The sequence below is a fragment of the Vigna unguiculata genome, chromosome 3, assembly GCF_004118075.2.
Source record: "Vigna unguiculata cultivar IT97K-499-35 chromosome 3, ASM411807v1, whole genome shotgun sequence".
Taxonomy (NCBI): Eukaryota; Viridiplantae; Streptophyta; class Magnoliopsida; order Fabales; family Fabaceae; genus Vigna; species Vigna unguiculata.
Window position 1 is genome coordinate 14,792,616 of NC_040281.1, and position 24,075 is coordinate 14,816,690.

The following is a 24,075-nucleotide window of genomic DNA, read 5'->3' on the forward strand; positions in this document are numbered from 1 at the left end:
ATCAACTTTGCACATATTTTCATATGTCTAATATCTCAACTTTTAGTAAAATAATGAAAGCTCCCCAGCCGATCGACATCGACCAACCGATCGCCCATACAATATATATGTGTGTAGTAGTAGGTGCGTGTGATCTCTGTATTTTTTTGAGACGCGTGTGAGAATAAGAAGAAAAAAACAAACAAATTGGTTATTAATTAAGAGAAGAGAGAAAGGAGTAACATGTCTCAACACGTCAGTGGAAAGGAATTAAGGGGTAGGTAGGATGTGTAAATAGAGAAATAGGAGGGTGAAGAAGGGAAAACAAGTCAGAACTAATAGCCCAAAATATAAAGGGTTGAAAACAAAAAACAGGAGTGCAAATATTAAACCAAATGGATTAGGTTGTTCGCCCAAAGTATACAAGGAGTTCAAAAAGAAAACAAGGGAGTGCAGATAGTAAAAATGTTAACCCAAGATATAAATGGAGTGTAGAAAGAAAAACACTGGGAGAAGATATGAAGGTTTTTTCTTTTCTTTTTTATTTATTTTCTTTTCGAAAAAGTTGGGCTAAACAAAATGAACCCGTTACTCAACCTTGCATAACAGTGAATTAATTTGGATTATGTGGGATTTGACTCGACCATAAATGAAATTCAATCCAATTTATTTGTCTTGTCTTGGATTGGATTGAGTAATCAGATAATTAAACCCAACAAAAATTGTTGTATTAAATAAACTTTATGAAAATCTTAGGTTAGCTTATCTATTGAAGAAGTTTAGCCTATAGATTATGCTAAGTTTTTTTAAGTTTTTTGTGGGAGAGTCTAAGATGTTGGTACCTTCATTTATTTAAGAAACTTATTTACGGTTATTTTAATTACGCATTCTTTTCTTCATTTTTTAATTCCACTCCCAATATTTAGAAAATAATTTGATGTAGCCATGAAGTTATTTGAATATAATTAGATGACTATTAATTGTGAATAAGATAATTACTATTGGGCAAAATGAAATTTGAACAAATTTTGTTTATTAATCTTTAGATAAATAATTAATTTAGGATAATAAGTATTGATATAATAAATAAATGATAGTTTTAGTAAACAAATTTTAATTTCATTAATTTTGTTTGAACTCTGACTTAGGCGATTGAATACTATTTCGGGGTAGGGACCAAGAGCCTACTTAGAGAACCTCTCCAAACTTGCTCCACTCCTCGCTATAGCTGTAACTTCTCCAGCAAAATCCACTCCTTAGCTCGATTGGTTGTGACGACGATCGGGATACCTGTCTAAAAGGCTCCGATGCTTAAGTCAGTAATGGACCGATCGGTATATCAGTATATCTGCTGTAATAAATGCGCAATTAAGATCCTCACCAACCTACCTTTGGGCCCTATTTATAGTTTTCGGCGTGGGCCTGTAATTAGGGTTCCTTAATCACGGTCCAATGACTCTTTAATCAAGATTACTGACTCGTTTAATGTTAATTAATTCGACTTAAGTTATTTAACCGTGCAACCGATGGTCGCTTGACTGGATTGATTATGTCCTGTTTTTAACAAGCGATCAATCCATGTGTGGCTCATGGACCAGCGAATGCATGTAGAGGGATTACTCGACCGACCGAGCTGATGGTCGATCAACTCATTACCTTTTGTCATGATAGGTTCTTTCCGTGCGGGTCCGATCGACCGATGTACCATTAGTGATCAGAATATCACTTGTGGGGGTGTTATTGATGGACCGATGGGTTGTGAAACCGATCAATCGATTGCTTCTGACGGTATAATGACTTATTTGTATAACCGTGTGACCGATGGTCTAACGACTTGTTCACCAGGCCGTGCGACCGATGGGCTTTTATAGTTGCCGTATGGCTTGCTTGTTGAACCAAGTGCCCGATGGTCCTATGCGTTTTATTTACAAGGCCGTTCGACCGATGGTGTTTTATATACGTATGGGACGTATAGTACAAATACTAATACTTAATAATAACCCCATGTGTTTATTAACGTTAAAATTAATTTTGAAGGAAGGAACTATTATGTTTTAAATTTACAGAGTAAAAAGAAAAAGTTCCTTCAATATTAATATTAATCTTTCTTTAATAAATTAACGTGACAATTATTAAAGACTATACCATTCTCTTAGCTTTTTTTTTTTATACTTAATTAGTATTCTATTTCTAATATTTGTTCGAGTTTATTCAATTTTATCTCTTCATTTTCTTTTTGTCTTGAGAAATTAGAAGGTGAACAGTTATCTAACTGTTCGTATATATTTTTTAAACTCTAATATAAACAAAAATTACCTAATTGTACATTGATTAAATGTTAATTAAGTTTATCTAATTTTATTAGTTTCCAGATAAAAAGTGCTATATTTTTCAAAGTTACCCACAATCATATTTATTGGAAAATGATGCTCAGATTTGGACATACAGTTATTTTTAAAGTCATAATTTTGAATAAGTTTAAATTAGTTAAATTTGAGTACATACAAGTATTTTTCCGAAAACAATTAAAATATTGATATAGATAGCAAACTATTTTTATCTACGTCAATATTACAATGGTTAGTCAACAATTTCACAGAATAATTGATTGCCAATTTGACTTAATAAATAATTATAAACAAATTAAGACCGGAAAATTGAGATCCAAGGAAGTAAAGAAAAAATATATCAGGATTCAATAATAAAAGCCAAAAGAACAATAAGTGTTTAGAAAAAATATATTGAGTGAATGTATTTTCCTCAACAAATATGATAAAAATAAGTTTTTAGAAAAAAATATTAAGAAGATCTTTACATCAAAACTGTTGAACAAACACCTTTTGGCTAAATTAAATCGAGGTAAAGAAAAATAGAAAAATTACTTGATCAAATTTGTTTAATGAGTTATTTACAGTTGGTAAGATAGAGCAATGGAAAAAAAATTTGAAATTAACTTGTTGAGTGAATGTTGTTAAATATTATACTTGTTAAATATAGAATTTGACTTGTTAAATATTATACTTTATCAATCTTAAAATAAAATCTTTTTACCAAATTGATGTTTAGTAACATGATTTAGAATTTTAACTATTAAAAATAACTACTTAGTAATTTTTATCAATGTATTTACATAAAGAAATGAAAAATTATATGTAAATGCAATCGAGAGATACACTGGGTTCGGTATGGTTCAATTTAAATATTCTTGTTTATTGATTTTTTTTTTCTAGTCTTACATTTGCTTTTAGTATTTTTAAATTATATTTTATGTATTTTAAAGAAAATCAATTTGAAATCAAATAAATATTTGTGAATGTATTTATATGGAGTTTTTATTTTTTGAATGGACATAATTGGGAAATAATTTATAAATCATGTTTTTTTTATAATATCTTTAATTTATTAAATACTGTGACGTAACTTCCTTATTCATTAGTGGCCATTACACAAATAAAAATCAATATATAAATAAGAGTGTGTTTTTTTAATTTTATTAAATTTTATATAATTAGTCTTCTCAAATTTAAATACACTTAAATACAAAAATTTGACACCTATACCATATTTTTTAAGATCTGCATTAATCAAATAATTCTCTAGAATTATGAATTCGTGATTAAAATTAATATATTCATTACTACATCAACAATACGGATACATTAAGTTTAATATTTTACTAGTCCATCAAAATTTAAGATGACTTTTTACTTACATATAATCTTTTTAGTAATGAATAACAAATGTTAAGAAGAGGCAGAAAAAAAAAACCAAAATTCGAAAAGCGACTCAAAAGAGAGAAAAGGAAATTGTATTTAATTATTTGAAATTACTTCTCTTTAGAAAAGATTTAGTTATTTATAACAATATATAAGAAGAAGATATATTTTTTTTATCCATATTTCAATATTTCAATTTTATCTTTAACTATTATTTTAAAAATTAATTATTTTATAAATAGTTTATTTTTAATTGTTATTTTAAAAATTTCTTTTTTCTTTAATAATTATTTAAAAAAAAATTATATACATATTTTATTTTTTTAATTTTACATTTAACAACTATTTTAAAAATTAATTACTTATTTATTATTCGTTCTAATTCAAAATTTTATAAAATTTAAAAAAATACGAACACAGATAAAATAATGCCTATATTTTTGCTACTTTATATATAAATTTGTTAATAAAGAAAGTACTAGTCGTATAAAACTTACAATTGCTCAAAACCTTTAATCATTGTTCCATGTCTCTCTAAAACAAAATGAGTTTTAAAATTAAAATTACATATAACATTAAGTTTGGAACCACCAATAGAAAAAATTTTTAGTAAAGGTGTCAATCCATTAATCTACGATACAAATATGATAACAAATTTTATTTGTAACATAACTCAATTTTGATCGTGTAAGATAAAGAGCATCAATAACTTACCTTAGATAGTAAAGTCATTAAAATAATGTAATGAGTTTGCAATGAGGTGTCATAAGAAAGAATAAGAATCGATCTTTATCTATCTTAGTCTTTTGTAAGAGATTTCTTATATATTTGATTTGATTTAAAAGAAAAGTGCCAACATTCATAAATTTGATTTCTATAGGAAGAAAATGGTGTAATTTTTCCAATTCTTGCATGGGAAGAAATTTGGTGGTGATCTATGAGCAGGGACGGAACTACATTGTGACATAGGGGAGCCACGGCTCCCCCAATTATTTTTTTTTTGAATTTTTTTATATATATTTATATATTTTTCAAAATTATATTTATATATTATTTATATTAAGTTTATAGTACAAAAAATTATAATAAGAGATAAAATAAAAAAATTTAATGGAGATATTGCTTTATAAAAAAAGATTAGGATTTTTATTTCTGGCTATAAGATCTTTCCACCATATAAATTATCATGAAAGTGTATGAAAAGAAATAAATACAAAGAGATAGATTGAAAAATAGAGGTTGAGAGACACAGATTGAGATTGAAGTATACATTCTTGCATGATTTCTCACATATCAAGGTTAGTATCTTATTATGATTTATGTATATTAAATTTATTATTCTTTTTAAGATGTTTCTCCCAAATTAAGTTTATCTCAAATTAATATAAATCCTAATTATGATTTTTGGGATTCTTTTATGAGATTGGTATGAACCCTAATTATAATTTTTCCCAAATTTTAGGGATTTTGTGTTTTTCGTTGCCTATGGTAATTTTTTTTAAGTTTTGAATTTATACCATGTTGCTTATTTAATTAAAGTGGTATGAGTTTTGTTATGTTTTGCACTATGATAATTGTGATTTGTGAATATAAATTTTATTTTTTCTAGATAGGCGAGGGGTGATAAATTTATATTAGAAAGATTATGATAAAAAAATTGATTCTTTTTTTTAAAGAGGAAGGTATGTGATAAAGATGAAAAAAAATTCTTATCTAAAATGGTATTCATGGTTTGGTATCATGATATAATAGTGAATGATAGTAATATTTTTTTTGAATTCTACTATTATGTGTGCTTGTTTTAAGCAGAGGAAATGAAGAGAAACGATGAAGAGCATTTTTTTTCTAAGTAAAAACAAATTATATATAACAAATCTAATTTGGCACCCCTATATTTTTTGTCCAAGTTCCGCTACTGTCTATGAGGAGGAGAAATGAAAGTGACAAGGTGAGAGAGATACATGAACTTGAGATGCATTAGATGTAAGAAATTGTTCATTGAAAAGATTAATAACATTAGGAAGAAGGACAAATTAAACCTATATAAAAATGACGGTGATGTAGTATTTGTAATAGAATTGCAAAGAGACGATGGTAATGGTGGGTAAGCATTCAATGAAAAAGAAAAGGAAAATATTTAAATGAGGTGAAAAAGTAATTAAAAAAATATTTTGTTCTTGTATGGTTGGAACCAAACGATCTCAAGAGCCTTCAGCCTTCTTTCTCCTTGTCTCCTTTCCTTATCACTGACTCTGATCCACCGCTAGGAGTGGGGGTACCTGCAAGCACTCTGATGCTTAAGTCAGAAATAACCCAATATTATTTATGCACTATATGAGTTCAAGATTAGATACCCCCTGTCAGTCATTGAATCATCTCTTATATTACCTGACATCACTCCCTACTTTATTACCTACAGGGCAGTTTTCTTCTTTCATTAAGCACTAAGGAATCTAATGAATGTCATAACTGCCTCAGACCTTATCGGTAACATTTTCAAATTCTCATTGATGTTGAGCCTTTGAATTCTTGGACCTGTATGTTATCTCTGCCATCACTGGAAAGATCTGCCCCTCTGCGCTGCCAGTCCATGATGTACCAGGCCCCTTAGGCCGAGATGTACCCGACCCTTTAGGCCAGGATGTGCATGCTGCCTTGTTGGGCCATGGAACGCACATTGCCCACAATGGCCGAGGTGTACATGGATACTGGGCCAAGGTGTACACGGACACTAGGCCGGGGTATACGCATCCATCCACACCAAGTTGGGTCCATCCTCTTTTCTCCCTATCTTCCTTTGATAATTGCGCCTTAACTTGAGCAACATCCTCTCCCGCTATGCACGTGTCCAGGTACATCCCTCACACGCTTCCCTACTATACTAATTAGTGGGACATACATGGACACGCTATACATATTTCAACTTATTAAATATAACATATTGAAGATATATAATCAACCACCATACAAAGACTTATAACCTTTGTAAGAACTTGCATAACCAATAAATAAACACTTATAAGATATACATTGTAATTTGTATTTATTATAAGGTCTAAGAAAAAAACAAGACAACAAACAATTCTCATAAATTCATAATTCAAAGATTTGTTAAACAAAATAGTAATAAGAATTTAAAGTCTAATCATGAACTAAATAATCTGTTAGTCAAATAAATAAAATTTTGAAAAGCAAATTTCTAAAATTTTAAAAGAAAAAAAACTTGTATAGGAAAAGTGAATCATATACCAACAATATCAGAAGAGATCACTAGTTGTTCTTGTGGGGCTAATGCTACATTAATATTCACTTTGTCCTCCCTATCACATTTGTCATTGCTTACACCTTTCTTCATGTCTCTTTCCTTTATTATTTGGTTTATTCAGTCGATTACCTGTCCAAGGTACTCCGATGCTTAAGTCAGTGTTCGATTAGGACAAAGTTTAATAAATATAACAAATTAAAAGGTATTAAATGTCTCACATACAAATCATATTTATAGGTCATTGAATGCATTTTTACCTTCACAATGGTCTAATAACGACCCAATTACCTTTCAATCTCATTTAGCATAGTAATTCAAAAACCAATTGTCAAATTTGTCTTTATTTACAACCAGTCGGCCATAAGGCTTGGGGCCGAACGATATGAAGTATGAACCCGGATCAATTTAATTCTCTTATACTATTTCACGTGATATGTACACTAGCCTCCCTGCTCGAGATGTGAGAGCTTTGTTTTAAGACGATTGTCTCAACACGCGCAGGATCAAGAATCTAATTCCCTTGCCCAACCCAACCAAGAAAGGGGTTTTTCTTCAAACTGTTATGACTCTTTCAAACTTTGAGACACTTTAATCCTTCCGCTTGAACCATTAGCTTTTCTTTTTGAAAGGTCGTGTCGCCTTGTAAATTGTTCTTATCAAGTGATATAAGACATTATTAATTTTGGATCGTTGGATCAAAGTTAATCCAATGGTTGGGATATTATAACTGACCTAGGTCCTCCTTATAAATAAGCATGAGTCTCCCTTCATTTGACACTCCATATTCTTCTTCAAAGCTTCTTCATGTTGAACAATTCTTAATAAGGTAATAATGACTAGTATGATCAGCGCTTCAACGTCTAATGGGCTTTTAGGTGGGGAAGCAATGGGGTATCCAAATGACACGTCTTCGTCGATTTTGAGTTTGCATTCCGATTGGGAGGGGTCTTCTACTTTCCGAAGCGACCGTTCGACAAGCTCCAATATAGGGGATAACATATTAGCTTCGTAGCTAGGTGGCCAAACCATTTCCCCAAAGTGAGATACTCCTCGAAGTAATGCAGACGTGGATAACTCGCTTTCAACACTCAATCGACCATTGTGCATTGTCAAGAGTGCATGCCTCAAGCACCATCATGTATTTTCCTCATGACATACTCAACTTAGTTTGTCGACAGACATTTTAACAAGGGCCTGGAAAAGCCCCATTGGTACAATTCCTCCCCGATCATCATGAATCATGCGACATGACTAACTTCTGTTGGTTTCACAGGTTCACATTCTAGAAGATTTTGAATATTGGCTTTGACTTTACCATCCTCCAATCTTAAGAGTATTTTTTCGACACTCACACATACTTTGCATGTTATTTTCGGATGAGAGAGGGTCAACCAAATGATTATGTTAAATTGGCTTCCCTTTTTACTGCTTACTATTTTTGACAAGTTGTCAACTCTAGTGTTCCACTCTCTCGGCACATATTTGATCTTAATTCATTAAATTCCTCTAGCATTTTCTTAAGTGCATGATGATGTTGAAATAAAGATTCATCCTTCACTTGGAAGTCTTCAGTAACTGGCCAACGACTAACTATGAATCGTTCTTCCACACTACTCTAGTTGCCCCCATGTCCTTGGCTTGACATAACCCTACTATGAGTGTTTCATACTCAACCTGGTTGTTACACCTTGATTTCGAAAGCCATTGCTAGTTCCTTTTTGTCTTGACGATCCATCTATAAAAATGTCCAAACCTCGGGTTCATTACTTAATAACTCAGTTGCAAAATCAGCAAACTATTGAAGAAGGATGATTCCTCTGGGTTTGAACTTCAATCCATATTCAGATAGTTCAACTACCCCAATTATCATTTGCTCAACTAGTTCTGGTTGTCTCAGAATCTTAGCGATCGGGTAATCAGTCTTTATTATTATCGGGTGACTTTGGAAATATGGCCTAAGCCTTGTGCCGGTAGTGACCAAGGCTAGTGCCACTATTGTCTATGTATTGATATCGAATTTTTGATTCTTGTAGCACATCGCTGATGAAATATATAGATTGTTGGGGCGAGTCGCCTTGTAATAGAGCATTGATTATGGCTTCCTAAGCTACCGAGAGGTACTATAGGAGGCTCTTGTCGTTGGTGGGTTTGCATAGGATGAACGACTTAGCTAGGGCTTGTTTTATCTCAAAAAAGGATTCTTCACACTTATTGGGCCATTTCTAAGTCGTGGACTTCTTCATGGTCTTTACTATGGGCCATATATGTTCAATTATTTGTGGGATGAATTGGGCCAAAGACATCAATGTTCCCACTAGCCTCTAAACTTCTTTGAGCGTTTTTGGACTCCTAATTTCCATTACTGCCTTACACTTATCTAGATTAGCTTTGATGCCCCAATTGGATAACATGAAATCCAAGAATTTACCCCCATTAACTCTGAACACATACTTAAGTTGATTTAGGCGCATGTTGTATCATCTAATTTGTTGGAAAATTTCTTACAAGTCTTGCACATGAGCCATCATGGAATTGGATTTTACAACCATGTCTTCTACACATACATCTATGTTCATGGCAATTTGCTCACGAAAGATCTTATCCATTAACGGTAAGTGGCCCTTGTGTTTTTTAGTTCAAATAGCATAATTTTGTAGAAATATTTCGCGCTTTCGGTTATGAAACCCGTTTTGTCTTTGTTCGGATGGAACATAGGAATATGATTATAGTCAGAATAGGTATTCAATAAGCTTAACATGGTATAACCTAAGGCTTCGTCGTCCACTAATTGATTGATTTTGGGTAAGGGGTAAACATCTTTGAGACATGCTTTATTAAGATTTGTAAAATTAGTGTACATGCGACATTGACCACTCAGATTTTCACCAGTACAATGTTCGCCAACCATATGGTGTACTTGATTTCTTTGATAAATCCCACTTGTAGTAGCTTATTTACTTTTGTCTAGGCAATTTTTTTCTTTCTTCTCTTAATTTCCTCTTTCTCTGTGCCATAGGTCGAGCGCCCCTACGAATTATAACTTATGAGACATGACGCTCAGGTGCATACCAAACATATATAAAGATGTCCATGCTAACAAATCCTTGTTTCTTTCCAACACCTTGGTTAGAAGATCATGTTGTTCTTGTGTTAAGTCATTGTCAACCCTAGTGCATTGGTCGAGGCTTCTTAGTGCAACTATTTTTTCAATTGGTTCAATTCAATCTTTAGTGTTTGATCGAGGGTTTAAATCCACCATCACGACCACCTCTTTCTTGTTTCAAGAGGGGTAAAAGGGGGGTTGACCTTTAATCTCACTACATAGCACTCTCTTGCTATTTTCTAGTCCATATGTATCATTACTATGTCTTATCTGTCAGGGAGAAACTTCATAGCTAGTTCAACCGATATGACCATGAGGTCATCCTGGTCAGGATCAAGAGCTTTAAAGTTGGCATCCGTAAAGGTTATGGCCAAAATTCTTCTTCTGGGCCTTTCCACCATGTTAACCGATCACAACATTTAAATGTGTTGCTTATAGGTTGACGAAGTAGGACCACCCCTAGCAAAACTGTTAGATATGGTGTGTATTATGCCTCCTTCGGCTTCTCGATTGGTTGCGACTCATGCTGCATGTTGGTTGAGGTCGTTCTCGTGGTCTACTATCTCTTTACTCCCTTCGCGACTCTTCTCGGGTGCGTTGGGGGCTTCGTCTTGTACTTACAAACTTCTTTAAGTGTCCAACTTGGATAAGTTCTTCAATCTTATCTCTCAACGTCGTGCACTCCTCCTTATTGTGCCCTGGGTTGTGGTGGTATTGACAACACTTACTTTCGTCAACATTCAGTGGGGTCATGACTTTTCTGGGAGGGGATATAAGTTCAACATTGAGCACCTCGTCTAAAACACACGATCAGGTGGTGTTAAGAGGAATGTATCTAATGAAATGGGGGGCCCTCGCCTAGTCTCATTTTATCATCTCCATTTGTCTACATGCTGCTCTTCATATGCTACCTCAAAAACTACATTGCTCGTCATGTTCCTGATGGTCACTATATGTGTATTTTTTTGTTCACTTGGTCCAACGGTTGACGTCAAAATTTTCTTGTAGGGCTAAGGATAGACTAACACTCGCTTTCTCCTCCTTGTCACACTTGTCCTTACTTACACCTTTCTTCACGTCTCCCTCCTTTGTTGTTCGGTTAGTCCAGTCCGTTACCTACCAAAGATACTTTGATGCTCAAGTTAGTGTTCGATTAGGACAAAGTTCAAGAAATGTAGTAGATTCAAAAGTATTAACTCCCTCACTACACATCATATTTATAGACCCTTAGATGAACTTTTACCTTAATGATGATTTAATAACGACCCAATTACCTTTTAATCTCATTTACCATAGTAATCTTATAAATTTTGTTAGATTTGTTTTTCCTTACAACCGGTTAACCTTAAGACTCGAGACTGACCTATATGAAGTTTGATCCCTGATCAGTACAATTCTCTTCTACTATTTTACATGATATGTACAATAGTGTATCAACTTTTTATGATTATGTTATTATTTGTATAATTATGTTATTAAGATGAAATATTTGATAATGGTAATAGAGTAATTTTTGGTAAAACAATCAACGTATTAGCTTTATTAAGGTTTCTCTTATCATTAACACAATACTTACATAATGACATAAGCTTCACCATAGATATTTTTATATTTTTAGTTGAACAAATTAATATCTCACCATTACTATCTTACAAACTCTGCCATACAATATAAATGTCTTCATCATAAATATCTCACTCACAAGTTCTATAATGGAATACATAAAAAGTGTACATTATCAATACAACTCAATATAATTCAAAGAGATTGTTTGATGATAACACACAAATAAAAAGTTAAATTTCTTAAACCCAAAATTGTATATTATAAGTTTCATAAATAAATTGAACTCAAAGTATGCACGGTATATTAGTATACTTTAAATATGAATATTTAAATTTTTGAAATTTGTTTTTGTTTATATTTTTATTTTAAACTTATCTCTAACTTGTCAAATCAGTATCAAACAAATATGTACAACTAAGTTTTTATCATATTAAAAAAAGAACAAATATTGTAATATTTTTTTATATATTCGATTTCCTATTATTAATCTTTCGGCATATTAATCTACTCTAATTAAAATATGAACATAAAATGAAATTTTAGTTTGCTGCTAGATAAGTTAACTTCCTTTCCATCCTTATGATCATGACAAACTTTGAAAGTATAGAATTGGTGATTCATTTGACGTTTACGGTCTGCAATAATGAGCTATGCATCTTGCTATTCAGAAACAATATCATACTTTCTCTTTTATAAAAACATAAACATATTAGTAAGTTAATTTATAAAAACATGATCTTTTATTTTAGACTTATCAATAAACTAATTTTAATTTTTGGTAAAGTAATTTTTATTAATTTCTTCATATTTTTTAAAGATTTTACGAGAAAACGCGGAATAGATCTTATATACTTTTATTTTAGTTATTTAATTAGTGGAATAAACAAAAGAAAATGGATCTTTACGGAAAGGTGCACTAGAAGGGGGCGGGAAGCATCACTAAACAAAAAACAAATAACTAATTAACTAATTTTGAGATAATTAATTGTCTGAATAATTAAGGTCACAGTGGCTTTAATTTTTAATTCATAAAACCCTGGACATATGACAGTAGCCTTTTTCCCTTCACATAAACAAGATTCCATTTCTTCAGCTGAGAAAAAAAAAGTGGTATGTGTAGAGTGTTAATCGTCTAGGTCAGAGGTTTCACCTGTTCTTCCACTTATCAAATCAGAATGTTAAATGCTAGTATATGATTTATGCTTCTGAACCGTCTGATTACATTCAATGATCTTGATTTGCTGACTCGCTGAATAGGTGAAGTTCCAGAAAAACAGAGAATCAGGTCTCATGAGGCATTTTCTTCCTTCTATTTGCGCTAAGGCCCAACCAAAGCAACTGAACTAAAAAGCTTCTTATAAGAAGAAAACCGTTGCTCCCCTCCTTCTGTCACGAGTTCTTGTTATGATAGTAACGCAGAGAGATTGAATGAGAAATGGCGTCGAAGCTGAGAACCTGTTTCGTATGCTGGAACCTGAGTGGTTTCAACTTCGTTAACCACTCTAACGGCAATGGTAGGATAGTGCGAGTTTCGTTTCCGGCTTCTTGCAAGATGCGACACCGCAACACTTTCAGGTATCAATCGTTGATTCTTAATCTTGTTCAATCCTTATTCAGATTCTTTGCGGTTTGAAATTCAATGCGGAGTTCTATTGTATGTATTGTATTAAGCAGTTTGCAACATAAGAGGCAACAGATCAAGCCTTCCACTGAGGTAGGTCTCCGTCAAAATCAAGATGAGGAAGACGATTCAGAGGTTTCATTCAACAACGATGCGCCTTTGGTATCTCCTATACTATATTTTCTTTGTATGAATGGTGCCGTTGGTCAAGGCTAGACAAGAAAATGAAAAGGCTAGACAAGAAAATGAATAAAGAAAAAGAATACATTAGGAAGGAGATACCTTAATACCTTAATGTATGATATGATAGAATTTCTCTCTAATCAAATGTTCGGAAGTTATGCACAGTGATAGAGAAATTTAGCTTCCTTGAATGTTTCCTGAAAGCTTCTTTAGCTATATATTTAAAATTTCTTAAAGAAAAATTAGTAGCCAAATTTGCAATGCATGTATGAAGCATAGATGTCGGACAAGAATAGAGTGATGCCGATATGCAGAAGAAAGAATTGAATCTTGGTTGAAGGAAGTTTTTGTCAGAATACGTTTGTTAAGAAGTGGGCATTGATGATTAAAACAGTTGAGATCGTAGTTTGGTAATTTATCTGAGTTTCTTATTCATTTTCTATTTATTTATTTAAATTTCTCAACGTGATTAGGTTTGCCTGTGATTAGGGTTGCCTTTAGTGGGAATGACCTATGGCAAAAGAACAAGATTTGAATATCAAGAGAAAGACCAACATTCTTTTGGGTTTAATTTCTTTCATTATCTATAGACATGTAATTTAGCTTTTGTAACTAAAGCAGTTTGTACCTGTTCACTTTGCAACGCTTCCAACGTTCTTATGTTTTCGTTTCTTATTGAATTTTAATGTTAAACGAACTTGTAATACAATAATAGGGGATATGAATGTTCTTTTGCACATATATAATTATGGTACCTATATCATGAAAATGGAGAGGTTAAAACATATACAAGTAACAACTTATTATTCTATTATGAAATAGGCCATGAACATAAATGGAGCAGAGCAGGCTGAACCGGTGTCTGGTAAGCAACTTGAGGATTTGCTGGGCATGATAAGAAATGCAGAGAAAAGTAAGATATCTTTTTGGAATAATTATGGATTTTTTTTCTCATATTTTTACTTTTTGTTCAATATCTTGTTTCCCCATTAATCATTAAGAATTTTATATTCTTCATGCAGACATTCTTCTTTTAAATCAGGCTAGAGTTCGTGCACTTGAAAATCTTGAAATGATTCTTGCTGAGAAGGATGCATTGCGAGGAGAAATCAATGACTTAGAGACGAGATTGGCTGAGACTGATGCGCAAATTAAAGTTGCCGCCCAAGAAAAAATACACGTGGAACTATTGGAGCAGCAGTTAGAAAAACTTCGTGATGAGTTGGCCGAAAAGGGAGTCACTGAAGCAAGATATGAAGAATTGGGTGGCCTTCAAAACGGAGATTTGAGGGATGCAAACCCTCTCAGTAATAAGGGTATTATTCACCCCCTTACTGAGGAGCTTAATTCATTAAGGACAGAAAATGCATCTTTGAAGAATACTTTAGAATCATTTAAAACACAGTTTAGTGTTGTCAAGAATAATGATGAACGTTTGGTGGCATTGGAAAAGGAACGATCATCTTTGGAATCAGCCCTAAAAGACTTGGAATCAAAACTGTGTTCTCAGGAGGATGTATCAAAACTTTCTACACTGACATTCGAATGCAAGGATTTATTGGGTAAGGTTGAAAATTTGCAATCATTGCTAGATAAAGCGACCAAACAAGCTGATCAAGCTGTTATTGTGATGCAACAAAATCAGGATCTTCGGAGGAAGGTTGATGAGTTGGAAACATCTCTTGAAGAAGCTAATATCTATAAGCTATCATCTGATCAATTGCAAAAATATAGTGAACTAATGAAACAAAAGGTAAACCTATTGGATGAGCGTCTTAAAAAATCAGATGAAGAGTTAAATTCTTACATTCAGCTATATCAAAAATCAGTGAAGGAATTTCAAGATACACTTGATACTCTGAAAGAACAAAGCAAGACAAGGGCGCTGGAAGAACCGGTTGAAGATATGCCATGGGAATTTTGGAGTCAACTGTTACTTCTGATTGATGGTTGGGCAATAGAAAAGAAAATATCAGTAGATGATGCAAGTCTTTTGAGAGAAAAGGTGTGGAGGAGAGACAGGCGTATTAGTGAAACATATATGGCCTACAAAGAACAGGATGAACATGAGGCTATTTCTGCATTTCTTGGTCTTTTAACTTCTGGAACAAGGTATTCACTTTTAATTGTAAATTACAATTTGATATATCTTTTACTGTCTGATGCATCTCTTATTTTTTATCTATAGTCCAGGATTACATGTGATTCATATTGCAGCAGAGATGGCACCAGTAGCTAAGGTGCACTCATGCACCCTAATCCCTATGTTTTATCCTAGTGAATTCATTTTGTGTTGTCCCTAGATTTTAATTATAACACCTACTGGAATCTTAGAGGCATGGCAGAAGCATCTTTATTTTCTTTAAATTATGTAGCATGAAATCAACTAGAAATAATGTCATTGTCTATGTGGAAGTCTGTCTTAAGTCTGTCTAACATCTAGTAATGTTTAAATTAATTTATTTCATGAACAGGTTGGTGGTTTGGGGGATGTTGTCAGTGGTCTAGGTAAAGCACTGCAAAAGAAAGGGCACCTTGTTGAAATTGTGCTTCCCAAATATGATTGTATGCAATATGATCGTGTCTGCAATTTACGGGTATGCCATTTCATTAAGAAAATAATTGAACGTGTTGATACAGTCTTGGTAGTTGGTATCCTGCACCACTTGAAGTAATATGATTATTCATTCAGGCTTTGAGCGTGCCAATAGAATCATACTTTGATCGCCAATTACACAAAAATAAAATCTGGGTTGGCAGTATTGAAGGTATTCTGTTAGATATTTTTGTTTGATTGATTGTCTTTATCTGGTTCAGTAACTTCATTTTGACTGTGCAGGTCTTCCTGTTTATTTCATTGAGCCCGAGCATCCTTCTAAGTTCTTTTGGAGAGGAAAATTTTATGGCGAGCATGATGATTTCAGACGATTTTCATGTTTTAGCCGTGCTGCTCTTGACTTTCTTCTGCAAGCTGGCAAGAAGCCAGATATCATTCATTGCCATGATTGGCAGACAGCATTTATTGTACGATATGTCTAAGTCTTTGTAGCATATTTTTGCTCTTTTAGTTACTAATATAGTATGACATCTGTTTCTTTCCTAGGCTCCTCTGTACTGGGAGATATTTGTACATAAAGGATTAAATTCAGCTAGGATATGCTTTACATGCCACAACTTTGAGTATCAGGGGACTGCAGCAGCCTCAGAGTTAGACTCATGTGGTCTTGTTAGCCAGAATCTAAACAAATCAGATAAAATGCAGGACAATTCAGCACACGATAGAGTTAATTCTGTCAAGGTAAGGTCGTAAAATTATTACCGATCATATTATATATCTTCAGTAAATATAAGTAATAGATTTTCTTTCATGATCAGGGTGGGATTGTTTTCTCAAACATTGTCACAACAGTTTCACCTACTTATGCCCAAGAAGTGAGAACTGCAGAGGTATGGTTTATTTCTTCTATTGCAGTATGTATTTTCTAGTCCTACCAAAATACCTTTTGTCTTTAATTAATTAATATAAACAATAAGCCAATAACACATGTTGGTACAAACATAAGAACAATTAAGAATAACATCTCCTATATTCTCCTTCTACAGACAATTGATAGTTTGGAAAAAGGATTCTTAGATATAAAAAAACCGTATAGATGTCTCCACGTAATGTTTTTCAAGGGAGTTGGTTCTTGACCATGACATATTGAGTCTTTAGAATTTGATTTTGCTACTTCTATGTCTCAAATCAAACAATATTCCTCACACTGTTTTTTCTTTAATTTAAAAAACCCTCTATAAGGATTGGTGAGATTTTATTTTGTTCATTTTTCAAGCCCAAGTGGCTTTCAATTGCAGGTGTGGTCCACCTAACAACTTAAGCTTTCTGTAAATTTTGTTCTCAACAAGAATAAAACGGGCTCTGCTACTAATAATAAAGAAGGATTCTAGCCTATGTCTTTGTATCATCATTTGGAATTTGTTATTACCTGTCTAACAGAAGGGAACTAAGTTACCTGATCCGATTTGCAAATTGGCATGGTTTGGAAATTATTTGCATTTAGTTTTAGGAGGATTTTTCTGTTTGTCTATATATTAAGAAAACAATAGAGAGACATATAGTTCATTCTCAACGTTCTTTAACTTTAAACTAGAGCTCTTCCTAATTTTTCAGTCTTAAAAAAGTTGTGCCAATAAAAATGCAGGGAGGACATGGTCTCCATTCAACACTCTCTTCCCACTTCAGAAAGTTCATTGGTATTCTTAATGGTATTGATACTGATGCATGGAATCCTGCCACTGATGCATTTCTTCCAGTCCAGTACAATGCAACTGATCTGCAAGGGAAAGTAGAGAATAAGCAAGCCTTGAGAAGGAGCCTAGGTCTTTCATCTGCAGATATCAGGATGCCACTGGTAATTATATAACCTAAACTTAAAGGATATTTTATTTGACATAATAAACCAAGGTTTGTTCTTCTGTTCTCTCTTGGAATTTAGGTTTTTGCCCTACGTGACCATTAAAACCAGCTTGTGAGATGTTGGTTGACCTCCACCTATATACACTACTTTGACCTTATCTCTAGTCAACTGGTTTACAATCCACTCCTTCATCATATTTTTGGGCTTGTTGTATTGATAGGAGGCTAGGTCCATGTTGTCAGTAGGATATTAAATGCATTACTAGAAGTTGGTAGAATATTAAATGTATTACTAGAAGGTAATAGAAGTTGTTATAGGTTGTTCGAATTAGAGATCTCTTTGTAATTATTATTTTAGGGTTAGAGTTGTCTATTTATAGAGACTGATGTACTGTTCAAATGAATCAATTTCAATAAGAATCTTCTTTCTTTCATATTAATCCTTTCTAGTGTCCCAATGACAGATTTAGGACAAACTCTAATACCATAGTAGAATTTAGGTTTGGGTCTAATTTAATCCCATAAAAGAGTCTTGTGAGGTGAGAATTGTTCACTACTCATGAATACTACTTTGGTGTTCTCTCAGTGTTTTTTACTTGTCATTAAGAATTTCCATTATTTTTTCGAATGATAAATTTAGGGCTAACTACATTTGTGTGCGTAACATTTGAAATGAAGATACCAAAACTCTTTAAAATATCTCTATCTTGTGGAATCTGTCAAGAACGCACTGAGAGTTTTGGGAACCATGCAACTTGCAAAGCATATTCCAGTAGAAGGTAGCATAGGTGTAAAGAAAACTAGTTTAATCTTTGGCTTGGGAAAAAGGTTCTAGGCTTAAAGTGGCACTAAAGGAAGACTGTTCAGTTTTGTTGCATGAGCCTTATCTTGCTCCACAATTTGTTGTAGAAGATGTTGTACCATGAGAAACGACTATGGAAGAGGAAGCATAAGAGCCACCACAACAAGTGTTGGTGCAATGGCAAAAGGGCAGGTCCAAAGCAGCCATGACACTTCTACCATTAAAGATAAATTTTTAGAATTCAACCTTGGGGACATGGTTGTTCCGACAGTGGTGGGTAATGTTAGGTAGGGAAATAATGAAAAAAAAAATGGAATTGGTATTATAGTAACAAATTTAGAAATACAAGAGTTATGTAGTTAGTTGTTTTGTGAGAGAGGCTTTCTAAGGAATTCTATAAATAGTTTCCTTTTGGGAGGTGTTAGGGGTCTTCATTTTTTTGTACCGGTGATAGTCTTTGACTGTTGTGACAGGGAATACCTTGTGTGATAGGAAGCTTTTTCCTTTGTAAACATTTTTTCTTACAACTAATAGTGAATAATTCAGTGTGAGAGTTTATATTTGGTTCTTCTTTGTCTTGTTTTCCTTGTCTATGTTTCAAGGTGCCTAACAATTTTGGTCCAACCTACCAGATCCGAAGAAGAGGGGAATTATGGAAAATAGAATGAGTTCTTTAGGAAGATGGGTCAGAGAACAAGAAAAATGATTGCAGAGATGAAGATGGAGTTACCTAATCTGAAATTAACATGAAATTAAGCGCCTAATTATTTAACACGTGATACACGAATATCTCATAATTATAACATATTCAATTTACTTTTGGAAGTGGTTGACTTATAATATAATGCCCTTATGACGTTGCTTTATGATGTCATTTTGTGCTGGCTTGATAGGTATCTTTCATGCATATGGAGAATCAATATTCTTTCTCTTGAAATTTCAAATTGTTATTTATTCATGTCTTATTCTTAGAATTGAAAATGCTTTACTAAGGCATTTTTCTTTTCTCTTCGTTGATAGGTTGGTTGTATAACAAGATTGGTTCCACAAAAAGGTGTTCATCTTATTAGACATGCAATATATCTAACATTGGAGTTGGGAGGACAATTTGTTCTACTTGGTTCAAGTCCAGTGCCACATATTCAGGTCCGTGTTTTCTTTCCTTGTGGTTGAAATTTTTAGGTATTCTATTGTTTTTAGAAAGGAGCCGATCAAACTGTATAGAATACGAAGAAAGTCAACAACAACAAAAAAAATATTTATGTTTTTGGTGAAATAAATTACTAACTACTGATCCCAATCACATTGTTGAGAAAACTAGAGAAAAGTCAGGTAGCAATATTGTTATTTTTAATGTTTTGGCTTACATCTAGGATATCCCTAATACTATCTTTGAATTTTGCATTATAACCTAACTTAACCACACAGTTTCAGTTTGTAAAGTGATTTCAAACTTTATAAAGTCTACATTGGTCATATCATATCACTAGTAAATATAAGATATCAACAAAACTTATTATACTGCTTATTGTTCTGATTTGCATGTACGTAATAGCTATTTTTGTGATTGCAATTGAAGTTTTATTAATCTGTAATTTGAAGACAGGACTAGCTGGTTTGAGTGGAAAACTAATGCACGACTTTAATTTCGTCTGAATAAAATAAACTACAAAGCCATCCTTAAAATAATAGGTCAAGGACAGGAAAATCGCCAAAATACCGGTTCTTAATGGGTTAATAAAAAAGGGCTAGATATCATTTTAATTTTTCTTAAAGAAATGAATAATCCATGTGAAGTTATTTGTTATTTTTGTGTTTCTAGATGGAAACTTGTCATGTTTAATACACAATATTTTGTGCTGTTCAAACTTCGACCTATATATCGTGATATACATAATTTAGGTTTTTGCTTTTACTTTGAATGTTTTTACAATATTGTGTTTCTTTGATGTTAATTTATCTATTATTTAATTTTTATGACTTGATTAATTAATATTGGTTTAAAGACTGTTAAAAACTTGAACTAGTACCCTGATTAGTTCAATAAGGGGCCTAATTTTAAAAACATTTCTATTAATCAACAATTCTTTAGTTAAGTTTTTAAGATTGGGTTACTGATGTGGGGTTTGGATAGTTTTGCAGTTTCAAATGGGTTCAAACTTCGTATTATCATTACAACCAGAACATAATGCATAACACCTGAATTGGATAATAGCTTCCAAATCTTACCTACACATATTGGATCATGAATTGGATAAAATATAACTGAACGTGAAGTTGGAAACATTGAACTCTGCTGCTGTAATCTTAAGCTGTAGCATACCTCGGAGATCATAAACATAAATAACCTGGGCTTGAATGATTTTAGAGAGAAGATCATGAATATTATAATTAACTATATATGCATGTGTATAACGCACTTACATGCTGCTATTGTTGGTTCACCCGGGTGAGAGCAGATAATTATTTGAAAAGGAAAATCGTTGAGTTCTTTTTTCAAGAAATTTATTTAGATGTAGGCTGGTCGAAGTTTGATTGTTCTTTGACATGCCAATTCGTCCATTCCCCTAATTTTGTCAACTGATTACCAGTTTTTTCTTCTCTAGAAAGAATTTGAGGGCATTGCCAACCAATTTCAGAATCATGATCACGTGAGGTTGATATTGAAGTATGATGAATCTCTCTCTCATGCTATTTATGCTGCATCTGACATGTTCATCATTCCTTCGATCTTTGAACCTTGTGGCCTAACACAGGTAATGGTCAAAATTGATGTTCATGAATTTCAAATATTAAGAAACTTGCAGAAAATCTCTTTTTTTTCCAATTCATTTTCTTTGACCAAATTTTTTAATATATTTACTGCAGATGATATCAATGAGATATGGTGCCATACCTATTGTCAGAAAAACCGGTGGCCTAAATGACAGGTTAACATAGCATGCAAGTTACGGCATGACAGAAATCGTAATTCTTGTTTTCTAAAGAATAACTAAATTCTGTCTCATTTTGTAGTGTTTTTGATGTTGATGACGATACAATACCTTCACAGTTTCGAAATGGATTTACATTTGTGAATGCTGATGAACAGGTAACAAGCAGTAAATTAATTATCTTCAGAGATGCAGTAAATTACAAATTTATTTCATCATTGATTCTACTTCACCTGTAAACCTATCTTTAACGACTAGAGAAACATTAATTTTTGCTGTTACTTGTTCTGTTAAACTCTAACAACAATAATACAATTTTGGCAGGGATTAAGCGGTGCTTTGGTACGAGCATTGAATCTCTTTAAGAACAATCCTGAGAGGTGGAAGCAACTTGTTCAGAAGGACATGAACATAGATTTCAGCTGGGAAACATCATCAGCACAATATGAAGAGCTCTACTTAAAGTCTGTGGCAAGAGCGAAGGCATCAAAACGTGCTTAATTGACAATAGAAGGCTTCTCCTTTGCAATCGTTCAATTTTGTCAGTTTTTGTATGCAGTGATGAGAGCTCAGAGTTAAAGCCCAACCGACAGGACTTAACTGAACATTTCATGCTAAAAACTTTCAGGTTGGGAAAGAATATAAGGACGAGTGCGACACGGTTGCGGAAAATATGCTGTTGATTCCATGCCTCATTGCTCAGTAACTCCCTTTTTATGTCATGGAAGCAATATTTCTCTATACTTTGACGAATTCTAGGTGATATTTCCACTTTAGTATGACTAGCAACATTGTGTAGTTCTTTCTCTATACTCTTGTTTTTTCTTTTTAATATTTCAACAGTATACAGAGGTCCATACATGTAAATCGTGACAACTTTGTTCCCTACAAAAGAAATTGTATAAAAGATTAAACAAAAAAAATGTTCTTTGCCTGTGGTTTGCAGAAGGGCATGGAAAGCTTTCTTCTTGGTTTACTAGCTCTTTACGACTAAAACAGTAAACTGAGGAAGTAAAATTCAAAAGTGTCGTTCATTAAGGAGGAAGTTTCGCATATTAAGTATTGTATTAAATCTATATTATTCAGTCATATATAATATTTAGGGATGTCAACGGGGCGGGTAGGGTACGGGTAGTAGCTCTCTCGTACCTTACCCGCTGGATAAATATTCGTTCCGTACCCGTACCCATATCCGTCGGGTATCCGTTATGTGGGTACTTATCTATTTTTTTCATATCCGCGGGTATCCACAAATATCCGCGGGTATGAATACCCGCAGATATTTACAAAAATATTTAAAAAAATAAATATTTAACCATAATTAGTGTTTAGATCAACAAGTCTCCTTTCTCCGATTGATTCTTGAAAAACAAACAAATAAAAAATCACTATCAATTTATATTGTAGTTTATTTTTGAATAAAATATTAAAGAAATTACTAACTTCATCCATGTCCACCTTTTGCAACATTGTATAAAGTTTCATGTTGTTCAATTTTAATCTAGAAGAGCCTTAAAACATAAGAAGTTCAGTAAAAATTTCTAACAATCACTTAATTAAAATATCTAAGTAAAAGTGTTAATTTCATTACCTTCCATGTTGATCCATAACCCGTCTTAGAGACACATCAATGCCTCCACAGTATATGAAAGTAATTTACTCATTTGTGAGATAAGAATCTGACCATCATTATTGAATGAAGACTCATAATATTGTTTACTAATATATATATATATATATATATATATATATATATATATATATATGGTAAAGTTTAGCGGATACGGGTATCCACGGGTACGGATACTATGATATCCGTACCCGCCCCGTTAACATATGGGTATCAAAAATACTCATACCCGTGAGTATCCATTTTTAATATCCATTTTCTACCCGTTGCGGGTTTTATCCGCAGATACTCGCGAGTACAGATATTTTTGACATCCCTAATCATATTATCACATCTCTTAATAGTTGACATTCACATTGAAGTTGGTCATGTTTACATACACAGTTTCTCTAATTATGGATTCGACGTGTCCTCTCAAGGGTCACGAAAGGATCTGATCCCACAAACCTTTTGTAATTTTAGGATGGAATGCTCCAGTAAGTTGTTACAGTTAGATGCAACCACAAAACTCATGTAAGTCTTAGGAAGTATAATGTTGTCCCGATAGTTATGAGATTTGTTTTTGAAACAAGAACATTATACTTTATAACTCAATAAGAGGACTAATCTTGTTAATGAAAGAAAGTTTACACCATCTAAATATAAGATATCCTAATAGTTATGTCAATTCATCATATTACCATTAACAAATTTCAAGTGGTTAATTGCACTTTTTTTCTTTCACAGCAAGTTTCGTATTGACTAAATTTTATATTAAAAAAATAACTATTATTCTGTATATTATTCAGAAAATGATAAAAAGGAGTCCAATTGAGTCTATCAGTTTATCTAGAGAGTGAAAGCGAGTAACGGAAGAGGGA

The 24,075-nt window shown here is 32.9% G+C and overlaps 1 protein-coding gene across 4 annotated transcripts; it reads left to right on the forward strand.

Moving 5' to 3' along the window:
* The first annotated feature begins 12,691 nt into the window (after positions 1 to 12,691).
* LOC114178666 (probable starch synthase 4, chloroplastic/amyloplastic) lies at positions 12,692 to 22,544 on the forward strand. Of its 4 annotated transcripts, none has more exons than XM_028064703.1 (17): positions 12,692 to 12,739; positions 12,887 to 13,204; positions 13,301 to 13,412; positions 14,256 to 14,346; positions 14,456 to 15,545; positions 15,622 to 15,673; positions 15,908 to 16,030; positions 16,126 to 16,201; positions 16,273 to 16,457; positions 16,537 to 16,731; positions 16,809 to 16,880; positions 17,636 to 17,845; positions 19,673 to 19,798; positions 21,259 to 21,408; positions 21,521 to 21,582; positions 21,668 to 21,743; positions 21,910 to 22,544. In XM_028064703.1, the coding sequence occupies exons 2-17, from the start codon at positions 13,065 to 13,067 to the stop codon at positions 22,084 to 22,086; spliced, it is 2,937 nt and encodes a 978-aa protein (XP_027920504.1). In that variant the 5' UTR covers positions 12,692 to 12,739; positions 12,887 to 13,064; the 3' UTR covers positions 22,087 to 22,544. The 4 variants fall into 4 exon arrangements, with proteins under 4 accessions (XP_027920504.1, XP_027920506.1, XP_027920505.1 ...); XM_028064702.1 differs by lacking the exon at positions 12,692 to 12,739 and adding an exon at positions 12,748 to 12,765; XM_028064704.1 differs by having other exon boundaries at positions 12,736 to 13,204; positions 13,304 to 13,412.
* The last annotated feature ends 1,531 nt before the right edge of the window (positions 22,545 to 24,075 follow it).